The following is a 13,131-nucleotide window of genomic DNA, read 5'->3' on the forward strand; positions in this document are numbered from 1 at the left end:
GCTAAGGCAAGGCAGAAGCTCCTCTTTGGAAGAACTGGGTAAGTCCTCTATGACTGAGGGTGCTCTTATTCACACTGTTTTTCTAAGTTACCCCCTTTCCCAGTTCCACATTTTTGTGCAGTAAGACAGTGATCCTCTCTTTGCAGAAAACCAAATATTGTGTTTTTGCCATTCCAGCCCAGTCTTGCAACCCTATTGCAAGCTTCTCAGACCTGCCTGACTTTCTCCATCATAAAGATAACTGTCTACAAAGCCCATGACGCTTGACTATTGCTGATCAATCTTCTAATTCCCATTGCTAGCAAATGCTAATCTTCAGGGTTGATATTTTCTTTTTTGATTCCCGAGTGCCAACTTGAAGTCCATTTTGGAAAACGTTGAGAGGTATTTTTCTCTTATTGCTGACCTTAGCAATGCCATTTTGCTAATTACAGGAATAGAATCTGCCAGTCTGGTGCCTGACAGTAGGAAAGGAGAGAAGGTGATCAAGTAAATGTGCCAAAACATGTCTATATGTGCAGAGAGGACAGATCTCCCTTGCAGTGCTGGAGAAGTGGTCCTGCGTCAGGGTAGCATGGCTGTCAGGAGCAGGGAAGTTGGTTTGTTAGGCATGTCTGCTTGTTCTAAGCTTGCCACTGGATTGATGTGTCAATGGACAGTGCCTGTGGGGCGATTGCAAGGCACATATGCTGGTCCATCCACTGAGCTGCGCCTCAGTTCACAGGCACAGATTCTGCTCTTGAGGGCTTTGCATCTCACACTTCCAAAAGCACAGCACAGGCCAGCTTTGTGGTTTTGGCTGGGCTGTTTTGCCCTTTCCACATGGCTTGCTTCCAATAAGGAAGAATGCCCCCAGCTGTTCAGTGTGGGGGCACAAGAGAAATGCAGAGCAGCAGCTTATTTCTTTGCTCCTGCCCTTGTATGTGCAAGTTATTCATCCAATTTCCTCTGTGTTGCACGTTCACCTCTTCTGCTTTAGAGGGTCCTGCTCATTCTTGGGCTGTCCAACAGCCCCTTCCCCCTTGTCCAGACGGTTGTATTCTCCTCCATCAGGTGGCAGTTTCACCTTGCCCACTGCCCAGAGAGGGTTTGGTGTGTTTGGTAAATTTTGCCTTCCTATGTTCACCAAAGAGAGTTTCTTCTTTTCCTTACATACCCCCTCAGACTTATCCCTTAGGAAGTACCCATGGAGAGCTGTCTCATGTGCTGACAAGTGCTGTCTTGCTCTTATATCTGCTTCTCAGTGTTGTTTTTGTTACTACTTTCGCTGAGTTTTGTACAGTCCCTATGTAACCTTGAAGTATGATGCAGGAGAGAGTGGTCCTTGAGTGCTAGATAATGTTGAGTTAACATCAGATGTTAATGGAGCGCTGTCCACTGCCTCCATAGGCAGTAAGGTACTGCTTGTGATATGCCTGACTAGCAACAAGAGGTTCTACAGATTTTACTCCACCTGTTCCACCAAAAGTATGCAGGCTCCCATTTTCTTTGGATGAGAGTCTTTCCAGTATGATACATTGCTTAAAAACCAGTTGAGACCAGTGGGGCTTGCAGTGTTCCTTCACATACTAGGCTGTGGTGTTCCAAACTCGGCTTGTGACAAGCAGAGAAACGCTTCACTCATCACAAGTAAATTCTGTGTCTTCTTTCATCTTTGCTTGTGATAAAGATCGTGTAGGGCAGGGTAAAGAGAGTCCCAACCAATAGGTGAAGATACCACCTGGCCCTTGTCAGAGCACAGCCTGGATGACAAAGCCCTGCATTCCCCGTGGAGTAGGATGTACTTTTCCCTCTTGTCCAGGTTCCCGATGGCAGCTGGTCACATGCAGCACAAAGCTTGTTTTGTAAACGCACTGTTCCCTGAAATCAAGGTTTCTGGAGGCTGGCTTCCCACCTGTCAAAATGAGTGGTTTTATTTCTGCTGTGCAGAAACGTGCAGTCCACATGCAGCCTTACATAGCTTTTCTTTTAGTGATTTTATGAGCTCTGCAATATAACTCAAATTAATCCACACAAGCAGTAAAGCTTTCTCCATTGTAAGGAAAATCCCCAGCTATTTCAAACTCTGCCACTTATTCATTCTGAGTGGAAACTTTGGTTGTGTTTATCCTGTGAGTCCAATTCATATGCTTCCTTCAGAAATCAGCCAGGAAGGCAGAAACACTGTATCACTCTTGTCAAATGATGCACATCAGAAATTAATCTGCTTGGATTTTGTTAATGAGCAATTAACTTTCTTTAAGTACCCAAAGAGACATCTGCAGAAATTATGTATGATGCCATGTTTGAAGCTGCTTCAAAACAGTCTGTTTCTTTAGCTCCTTCCTATTCAAAATAGTGCCTCCGTTAGCTTTGGGCATAGCTGCAGCCTTGGGCACAGTGTTGCTGCATGGACAATGCTGAATCTCTGCTGCTCTCTGCTTGACTTTGCCTGACCGCCTGCCAGCATACTGCTTTCCCTATCCCCTAAGTTCTCTTTAGGGCACATCTCAAGCACCTGGAAGTTAGAGGTAGATGGCAATATTAACCCTTTAAGGGGCTGTGATAGTCACCATATAGAGCATTTGTAACGCCTGATTTTTGTTTGTGCTGTCTTGCTCTAGATCACTCGTAATTAAATTTTCTTTCGCTCTTGTCTCCAGCTGGTGTAACACACTGGGAGGCTGTTCCTTTTACTGATGCCAGAAGAGTCTGAATAGTCTTTTGTGTTTAAGTGGAGGTTATTAAATAGCTTTATATTAATTAGCTGTGATGCAGGGAACACATGGGCAAATGTACTCGACGAGATCAGTTTATCCATATGGAAATGACATTGGATGTTAAATCCATTACCCTAATGGTAAACTTTGACTGTGCTTAGCCAATAACTGCAGAATTGCCTAAATCATGCATTTGTTTCAGAGCTGGGAAAACGCCTGGTTTCTTGGAACACTTGCTCAAACGAAGAACTGAATTTGCCTGAACTGTGTAGCCTGCCTTGTGTTTTAGCAAATGAATTTGGAGGCAGAAATGGTAGGGTCTAACAAGCTCTGACAGTAGTCATGGCAGGATGGTCACTCTGCGGGGATGGCTTGGGTGCCTTGACCCTCTGGCTCTCTCCTTTCAAGCAGGGATGTTGCTGTGCCCACAAAATAAAAGTTGCTTACCCTGTTCAGTGAAATAGCTGGTAGGTCCAAGAAACAATCAGCAGCCAAAATGGCTTGATGGATAATAGCAAACAACAAATAAATTAGAAGCTGTAAACTGCTCGTGTTTGATTGTGAAAAGAAAGGGGTTACATTTGTGGGATAAAAGTGTTCACTCTGAGCTACTTGTTTAGGCCTAATTTGGAAAGAAGGCTGGTGCTTGTAGCTGCAGTGGACAAAACCCCCTTTGCTGCAGCTCCCCTTTTCAAATGGCAAGGACAAAGTATTTATTCAGCTGTCAAGTGGGAAAAGAAAGCAAATTAGTTTTAGGCTGAATTGCTGGACTGTGTTTACTGCTGTAGTTTTGAGGCCAGATGGTGACTTGGACATCCCTGGGGAATGGGTAACAAGTTTCTGCGGGGCAAAGATCAGAGGCAGAAGGAAATATTCAGATTATCTTGCTGTTCCACTTCCTAGAGCAGAGAAGATAGATAAGATGCATAAGGCTGTGTTGGGGAGGGGATTAGCCACTCTTTTTACAGTTGGTGGTGTTTCTGAATCCTAGAGTCAGGGGCAGAGAGTGGGTTTGAGACCTGACTCCCCCACCAAACTGCAGCTGTCCCTGGGATGGATGGGGCAGCTTCTCTGCCAGCAGCTCTCAGTGGGCAGCTTGCTGCAGCGAGGAAAGCTCCCCTGCCACTATTCCCCACTGCTCCCCCCATGGCTTCTTTAATGACTGCATATGATTTGGGCATCTGTTTCAACAAGGAGCCGGGACCTTAATGCTGGATGTGGTCTAAGGCCTCCCAGCAGTGGCCATGTTTGGCTTGTGCTCCCAAAGCTTTCCAAGCCCCACTTGTCCTTCTGCCTCAGTGCTGGCTCATGCCTCAGTTTCTCTGCTGTTGGCAGTCCATTTGGAGTATCCTTTAAGTGAGCTGTGGTGGAGCTGGTAGGTAACCAAGCAGATGGGGTGTCTTGGCTATATCTTCTTAGGTTGTTCAACTGCCTGTTAAAGATGGTACAGGCTCCTGGGGGCTAAGGCAGCACCAGAAACTCTCCAAGAAGCTCCAGGATTGTAAGGGTCTGAATATCCAGGCAGAAAGCAAGCTGGAAGAAAGGTCTCTGTGCTCTCATCACATACTCTCTATGGACAGAATTTTAATTGCATTCAAACACAATTTAGCTTCCAGTGTAGTGTTTTTCATTTTGAGTTATTTTTTATCCAGTATAAACAAGGTAGGGGAAAGCAAAAGGATTAGGAAGGCTGAGTGGGAAGAGTGGTCTGGCCAAGCTGTGAAGAGCCCTGGGATCTGACTGGGAGCCCACGGCTGGAATGGGGCATGGGGATGCTGCAAGGCAATGCAGGGAGCCTGGCACGGCTGTGCCCAAAGGGGCCCAGGGTAGGCTGAGGCTGAAGCAATTAGACTGTGTAGGTCAGAGGGAAAGGGATGTTAGCAGAGGGAGACCAGGAGGGTTTATACTGCCTGTTAGAACAGTAATGGGTGAACCCAAGCCAACTCTTACAGATTCCTTCTCACCTGCAAGTTCGTTTGTTTCTCCTTTGAAAGAGAGACAGGGAAGAGGGTGGATCATTGTGAATCAAGAGTATGGTGGAGAGGCAGACACCTGTTAGAAATAGATTTTGATCTCAGGTTGACAAGAAATCAAGTGCAATAGGCTGTGTGGGGGTACTTGTTGCTATACATTACTGCTTTTATGTGCTTCTGCACACTGCGTATGTGGACCTGGCCATACGGAGACATGCACAGTCCAAAGTACCTGTGTACTCGCTTCAGCTTTTCATTTTCACTTACTGCAGTAAAAGTACTGTAAGCCAGTGCCTTGTAGGACTCCTTCTTACTGGAAGAAATCAGTGACATGACACAGCTTGTAGGTAACTTTTTTTACTTGCTTCTGTCTCTCATCTGTCTGTCTTTCCACCCCAGGGGACAGAGGTGGTTGTTACAGCCTGTGGGAAAAGGCCTCTTCCAGTGTTCTCAGTCCTCCCTTGTCTCCAGATAGCATTACTCCCCTAAAACATTGACTCTCAGTTGAAAGGTTGGTGGAGAGCTTGGGTCAGGTTGTTCCATTTCTTGCAATGCCTTCTTTCAAAAGGATGCATAGCAGAATAAAAGTGATGCTGCCACTTACAGAATGGCAGGGATTGCCCTGGGAAAACACAGCGTGTTGGGGTATGGTGCTGCCTACACTATGCTTCGGCTCTGCCTGCTGTGCCATGCCAAACATGGCTGGCCAGCAAAAGGGTTTGGTGCATTAAATGCTTTGCAGCTGATGTTTGCAGCAGCCCTGTGTTTGTTTAGCTGTGTTCACCTTCCTCTTCTCATGAACTTCCCTGGGAGGCCAGTGTCCTCGCTATGCACAAGCATTTGCAGAGCTGATGTGGAGATGACACATCTGCTTGTCAAGCCTCTGGACCCCAAGACTCTCCTGAGTTATTGCAGCTAGTCAGCTTACTCTAAATATGAAAAACAGATTCCTGCAGGGAATTTGGGGTTCAGAATTCTTCTCCTCTTTAATTTATTTTTCTTTAAGTAAATTGAGGGAACTTCGGCTATTCCACTGACAGGAAATGCTGAAGGATCTATCTCAAATCATTTGCTCAGATCTCCAGGGCCCAGGGGTTTATGAAACGTTCTTGCTATAGACTCTCCACCAGCTCTGGGAAACATCTGTTCCATATTCTGAATGCATTTTCCCAGCAGAGCTTGCTTTTAATAAAATCATTGCTTTCTCTGTGGTTAGAAAATCCAGTGCAATATAGTGTTTTTTCTATGCTAAAAACTTCTTGACCACTGGTTAATGAGGAAGTTAAAAAGCAGAATGTAACATCACGTTTGACTTTCCCTGTTCTTCTAGAAGCTTCTCTGCTGGTCAAAATATGACAGAGTTCAGCAGAACTGAAGCTCTAAACAGTGACATTCAGTTGTCAGACTGACAGTGGACAGTTTAATATTACTTGCATTTCTTGGTTTTGTTGATGCTTCATTGTAGCCTCTGTTTGAAATCCAGTGTTTAAGCTGTGGCATGTGACCAGCTTATTTGTTGAATGAGACTATGAAAGTGAGTTGTTTTGAGGCATAGGCAGGGGAGATGAAATTGTTAATTTTTAAAATGTATTTTATGATGCTTTTTTTCCCTGGGTTGTGTCACAGCTCTGAAATGGCCTTTCCTCCACAGTAAAATGCGCTAGGAAAAGTCCTGCTGTTGTTTGATCCACCTGAGACCAGATAATGTGTACAGTCACAGTATCTCTGCTAAACAGAAAAATAAGAGACCCTGGCAAAGTCCTCAGCACTCCTTTGTCCTCAATAGAGGTGATGACCTTAGTGGTGGTAGCTACCTTCTGTGTCCAGCTATGGAGCTCTTTGCCGGTGTGGACAACCAGGGATCCAGGGAACATGGAGAGAGTCTTCATTCGTATGGAGAGGAAAAATTATCCTGGCTTGGAACTGCTCTGAAAGTGGGATGTTTTGATTTTAATGGGACTCAATGATTTTGGAAAAAAAGGGAGAATATACCACAGAAATAAATGCCTTCAACCCTAAGCTGCATTTGCAGAAGACAGATTTTCAGGTCTAATATATTACTACTTCTTCTAGTCCTCTGTCTTGTGGGAAGTATTGGTACTGAGTGGAGTCTGCTCCCTGCTCTTTCACTAGGTTATGCAATCTTTTGTTCTATGCTAGTGGTACAAGGGAGCTGCAAACACTACAGTTTTGATGGCATGCTTTGTGTGCTCTCTCTCTCTCATCATAAATTGTCTTTTGTTTTGGTTCCAGTTGAACAACTTTGACTTCTTTTGACAAAATTAGATTTTCATTTTCCTCTTCTGGAAGAGCAGGAGAAACTGCTTTCTTCCCAACAATGCTGCAGCCTGCTGCTTTCTGCTTTGCTGGACTCTCACTTACCACCTCAGGCTGCCCCTCTAGTTCCTGCAAACAATTTAGGCACCTGTTCTTCAGGCAGGGTTACAAGTGTGGTGGATTTAGATCAGATTTATGGTGCATTTAAGCTACTGGACATTTATTTCAGTGAGCCAAGCTCCCTTGGCAGTGCTGGTCTGTGGGAAACAGAAAAACGAGTTGTTGTACAAGTGTGCTGTAGGTAGAAGATGAAATATTCCCAGCCTGGGCAGAGAACCTCTTGTGTATTCCCTGCCAGGTCATGCACAGAAACTGAGTTATCTAGTTAGGGAGTCCAGAAGTGTCCTGCTGGGGTTGTAGCTGTAAAGCAGGAAAAATCGTCAGGAAGGACTGAATCACAAAAATGTGGGAGTTAAAAGAGCTTAAGAGTTCTAGTGCAGCTCTCTGCATGGAGACGTGATCTAACAAAGTCTGTATCATGCCTGGTTGTGGGAGAAGCAGACAAAGCTTGAACAGCCAGGCTGGAGAAAGATGATGGCTGGTCTGGCACACCAGCAGGTGCGAAGTACTGAGGATGAAAGTGATCTTGGAGGTCTTACTAACTGCTGGATATATATTAAAAAACAGAAAAGTCAACCCTGTTTTGCTTATCTCATTAGGGGTTACTGTAAGCAGTAGACCAAGCCTGGCTTTTTATTGTCCTGTTGGCTTTCCATGGAGCATTGTGTCAAACTGAAAATCTCCATTCTCTTCAGTATTTCTAATGGTAACAGGCTGAAACACATATATGGGCATTTCAGGCTCTGAAGCAGTAATGCTGCTCTTGGATGTGGCAGAATAGTCCAACAGAGAGGTACAACTTCAGGAACATGTTAAGAGGGCAAAAGGAGCTGCACGTCGCCTGAAACGTTTGTGTAACTGCTTCCAGATGCGAAGTGTATTTCCTGGATTCCTTATTTATTGATTATGGCACATCAGTTACTTATCTTTGTTTTGCTAGGATCCTGCATTAGCTTTATCTTGGGAGGAACCAGAGGACTAAATATTTGTCAAGTCACTTTAATCTTTGTGCTTTACCTAGTTGTTGTAAGGACAAGAAATGTCTAAACGCTCAAGTGAATCAGAACGGGATCTCTCAAAATTCTCACGTAAGATTCAAAAACACGCCTGTGGGAGGGAAAGGTATGAGTGCTCCTTGTCTGTGCTAGTGAGATTAGTGATGTTTGAAAATATGTGATGTATCTGCGCACCCATATCTGGCCTTTGTGTAGTGCTCTCCCTTTTCATCAGCTACAATGAGACAAAATATGCAAAGATGTTGTAGATTTCATTAGTCACACTAGTTTATTCAAACATCTCCTTTGCATAAGAAACCAAGGCTTGCACTGATCTCTGGGAAAGAATGTGCTCACATCTTGGAAAAGCAGTCTGTGCAAATGACACCGCAGCACGGCAGAGGTCAGCAGCTTGGGTGCAGGAGAGGGGCCTGGCTGTAGGGTTTGGTGCCATCATTTGCAATTCAATCCCATACAGCTCCCTCTTAGGGGAACAATTCACTAAATACAGAGTTGTTCTTTTTTCCTAATTCACCATATAATTCACCTCCCAAGTTCAATTAAGAAGCAATCTGTTTGTGACTGGAAGCAAGCTGCATTTATTTAGAAATACAAAATTATTCTTTGCTTCAGCAAAGACCACATGCCTTAATAATTCTGGTGGTGAATGGCTGGTTAAGGTTTCCTTTAAATGGAATGGGATATTGTGTGAAGAATAGCATACTTTGGGGGGGGGGGGGGGGGGGGAGGAAGGGTGTGAGAAGTCCTGGGGATGTAAAATTCAACTGAGAAGAGGAACTTTTGTTGAGCTTGGGCTTAAGGAAGTGACGAGGACTGGGCATGAAAGAAAACAAAGGGAAATCTTAGGATGGGACATTGAGGCTGGAAAAGAGTGATAGAGTTCAGAGCAATCCATCTTGTTGAATCAGGCTTGTTCCCGTTCACACATCTAGTGGCTTTTGTCCAGCCAAGCTCTGTTAAAATATGGCACTTCCTCTGGGAGACAATCCCCTGATTTAGTGTGTCTCTTGGACTAGGAAACTTTAATCTATAGTCAGCTGAGGGTCTGGGTATTTTATTTTCCTCTGGTTCATTTTGTTGCTGTCTTTCATCATCCCTGATATTCTAAGTAGTATAATGCTGGAGATGTAGAATTTGATAACATCTTCTAAAGTGTCAGAGATGGATTTTTTCCACTGTTCTTGCCCCTTTGAAGGGACTGGAGAGGGATTTGCAAGAAGCCAGCTCCAGAGCACAAGGATAGTTTTACAGCTAGCAGAGCAAGACTGGTTTAGGGGCTGGAAAATGTCCAGTTGTCTTGAAAGTGGGACATACCTCTTGGAAGTGTCCACACAACATCCATCAATGTTGCATGATACAACAGTATCTTCTACATATGGTGGTTGACCATGCTTTTTGTGCTTTACCTGGCCACAAAGACTGTAGAAACTTTCTCTTGCTAATACCTCTGCAGAGATCAGCTCATTCAGCCCTCCTTCTACTCACAGGGGATCCACAATTCCAAGATGGGGAAGGAGGGAAGGGGACAACAGTGGTCAGCAAGACCATTTTAAGGCTGTGAATGTAGTTTGGGCCAGTTTTATTTATCTGTTATACATTTTGCTGTCTCATGTGTTGTTCTCTCTCACTGTGTAGGCCTCATTTACAGGTTCAAACTTAAACAGGGGAAGTTTAGATTAGATATAAGGAAGTTCTTCACTGTGGGGGTGGTGAGGCGCTGGAATGGGTTGCCTGGCGGTGCTCAAGGCCAGGTTGGACAGAGCCTTGGCTGACATGGTTTAGTGTGACGTGTCCCTGCCCATGGCAGGGGGGTTGGAACTTGATATCTTAAAGTCCTTTCCAACCCTAACTATTCTATGATTTTTTGAGCTCTCCTTTCTACTGCAGTCACCATGGAGAGTTTTCCTGCCAAAGAGATGCCGGCTGGTTTTCCATATTGGGTCTGTGACTGTACAGTGTCTTACTGCCCAGGTTCTCTCTATAGTTACTTTCTGGCTTCTCTGGTGATCCAAAGTTGGACCTTGCAAAATGAAATGCCCAGGAAACCTAGAAGACAAACAGCTATAGAAAGAAGAGCCTTGTTCTTATCTCTTGACCTTTCCACATTTTCCATCCATTTTTCTATCCCTTTCACTGCATTTTCTTCTACTGTTCCTGTCCCGAAGGTTCTCTTGCTGCTGGATGATCTTTCATTGCTCCTACCCTCCTGACACTCAGCAGCTGCTGGTACTACACAGAATTCAAATCTCAAGGCTGCGTGACTGTCGGTTCCTCCCTTGGTGGGACAATCAGAAGATCCCTGGGCAGATTTCATGATAGGGTACAAAAGCATTAAGCACTCTGAACTTTTTATTCATGTAGACATTTTTAAGAAACTGAAGAATACCACAGGAAACCAATATTGTGATAATGCCTCTGCTTTTTCACCCTTTTGAAATATTTAGCCTCTCTGAGTTTGGGGTTTGGGTTTTTTTTTCTTTGGTTTTGGGTTCTTTTTAGTTTTTCTTTTGCTTTGCTGGCTATTACTGGTGGAGCTTGTTTTTGAAACAGGCATTTTAGAGGAAGCTGACAGAAAGAAACAGAAAATATTTTGTGAACAGAAAAATATAGTTACAAAATCAAGGCAGAAGATGCGTAATTCAGGGGCTTTTCAGTGCTCTGAAAACTGCTTTGATTAACAGTACTTATAGAAATCAGACTGTAGTGGTAACAAGCAATTTGAGTGGAGGCAGATTTCAGCTTGCTTCCTGCAGCACAGGTCAGTTTGCACAGTTGGTATTTTTCATTGCAGTGGGCAGAACTATTCTAAAGTCCTTTGAAACAGAAGTGTGAACAAGTTACTGTTTTAAATCAGTTTCTGGCACTGGGTGACATTTTAGATCTTCTTCTGTGGCGGAATGGATCTGGTATTGAGGGAAGATCCAATTTCGATGTTACACATCATAAAAACTAAAATCAAGTACTTGGGCTACTGCCAAGTATTGTGGTACCTTAACGGTCAAAAGACTAGTATGGCCTCCATCTCCATTCCCTCGCAGTGTGTCTTTCACGAGGAGCTAGGATCTCTCCCTGTCTTTGTCTTACGGTGGAGGATTCTTGGATGCACTGAGCCTACTCTGCCCTGTCACTGGGTGTGCTGGACAGCCTAACGTGGTGGAGTCACCTCTGCAGCCCCTGCACCCTGCTGTGGGCAGTGCTCTGATGGAGCGCTCTGGTGGGGAGAGGATGCAACAGTTACGCCTGGATAAAAGTAAAGGGTTAGGCACAGTGCTGGTACAATAGAACTGTTGTGGTTTCTGTAGCAAATAGCCATGACATTAAGCAGTCAAATCGCTCCTCCAGCACGCTGGTGTCTTGCGCATCACGGGAACCTTGTAAGTCAGCTTTCTGTGTGGAAACAGGAAAGGCAAGCAGCGAGGCACTCAGAGAGGACCTACCAGTTTTGTTTCAGTGACCGAGCTGGAGAGAGCCACCTCCATGAACAAGCTGGGGATCTCCCTGTACCTAGCAGTTCCTGTGCTTTTCCAAAAGGGAGCAGTAGCTGGTCCTGGATGAAGCACAATAAATACTTGGGAGCTAACATTACAATTCTTCCTGCTTTGGTAACCAGTGGGAATTAGCATCACAGAGAAGAACTTTTATTTTCAGATTAAGCTGAGTTGAGGCCAGAGGTATGAAAGTTGATAATAGTCTATTTGTCTGAATATATATTATTCTTTTTCCTGACAGTGTACCTGTTTTCATTTGAGATATAATAGGGGTACTTATTATTGCTAGCACCTTTCTTGTACAGCTCCTTTTCTCAGTAAAGCTCTGTAGAATTAGCCTTCCCTAGAAGAGACTTTCTGCCTATTCAGTGTATGGCCAAACTAAGGCACAGGATAGTAATAAGTTGCAAAGTGTCACTGTAGGCTGGGAACAAATCAAGGAAAAGAGCCCAGCTTTATTGTGCTCTTAGTCCCTGCACCTTGTATAGGACAAGCAGCCAGTTTCTGAGGCCAGCCAGCCCCCAGAAGGCATCACTGATAGCTGCTGTCCTTCCTATGTCAGAGCTCTGCCACCCAACTCACCAGACGTCTCTGCTCTTCTTTCTTTTGCAGGAGGCCTGGGAGAACAGTCTCTTATGTCAAGTGAGAACACCACTGCAACCGATCGTAGTAACAAAGCAGTTAAAAAGGGTAATGTGGTACCCCACCCAGACCTTTGGGTATTTTTTTATTTACTTTTTTTATCCCCTGTAAAACCATGTTTGTCCTGTGTACATCTGTGTGCCTCTGTGCCTGGGAGACCAGCCCTGCCCAGGCATCTGCATTTGTTGCTGTTGATGGACTCTGCAAGGCTGGGTTTGCCTTGTAGGGTGTGGTGTGTTGACCCCAGCCAAGCACCCACACAGCTGCTTGGTCACTACCCCCCTCCTCTGGCAGGATAGGTGAAAGAGCAGGAAAAGCAAAAGTGAGAAAACTCTTTGGTTGAGATACAGTTTAGTAAGTGAAGGAAAGAGGGGAAAAAAACAAGTGATATAAAGGCAACTGCTCACACCTACCCACAAGCAGACTGATGCCCAGGTAATTTCTGAGCAATAGGTATCTTGGGAGCCAAAACCCAGCAGATTTTATTGCTAATCATGATGACACATGGTATGGGATATCCATCTAGCCAATTTGGGTCAGTTTGTCCGAGCTGCATTCTTTCCCAGCTTATTGCCAATCCCATGTCTACTTGCCCGGGGAGTGGACAGGGCTCAGCAGAATAATGAAAAAAAAGCCTTGATGCTTTGCAAGCAGTTTTCAGCAATAGCTTGAACACTGGTGTGTTACCAACACTTTTTTACCACAAGTCCAAAACATAGTGTGTTATGGGCTGCTATGAGGACAGTTAACTCGATTCCAGCCAGACCCAACCCATACAGGTAGCTACAGCTGTCACCAGGACAGCAAAAACATTTTACTCCAAGGCAGAGATGCCAGCTGGCTGCTCCCTGCTGTAGCGATGCTTCAGCTGAACCAGTCTAATCTCCTCTTCCCCTGGGGAAGCAGGGCTATCACC

General features: G+C 44.7%; 1 protein-coding gene across 9 annotated transcripts in view; it reads left to right on the forward strand.

Moving 5' to 3' along the window:
- Positions 1-13,131, forward strand: part of TLL2 (tolloid like 2) — a 95,092-nt gene that overhangs the window by 39,674 nt on the left and 42,287 nt on the right. For 6 of the 9 annotated variants that reach the window (XM_061459362.1, XM_061459361.1, XM_061459359.1 and 3 more), the window contains one exon: positions 12,186-12,263. The exons of 1 other annotated variant lie outside the window; for it this stretch is intronic. In XM_061459362.1, the coding sequence (XP_061315346.1) occupies positions 12,186-12,263 (78 nt within the window). Of the gene's footprint in view, positions 1-12,182; positions 12,293-13,131 lie in introns of those variants that run through there. 2 more of the 9 variants (XM_061459365.1, XM_061459368.1) reach the window with 2 other exon arrangements.

The sequence above is a fragment of the Pezoporus flaviventris genome, unplaced genomic scaffold (genome assembly GCF_033815535.1).
Source record: "Pezoporus flaviventris isolate CSIRO_AGI_PZ_B2104156 unplaced genomic scaffold, CSIRO_AGI_Pfla_v1 ptg000029l, whole genome shotgun sequence".
In the NCBI taxonomy this organism is placed as follows: domain Eukaryota; kingdom Metazoa; phylum Chordata; class Aves; order Psittaciformes; family Psittacidae; genus Pezoporus; species Pezoporus flaviventris.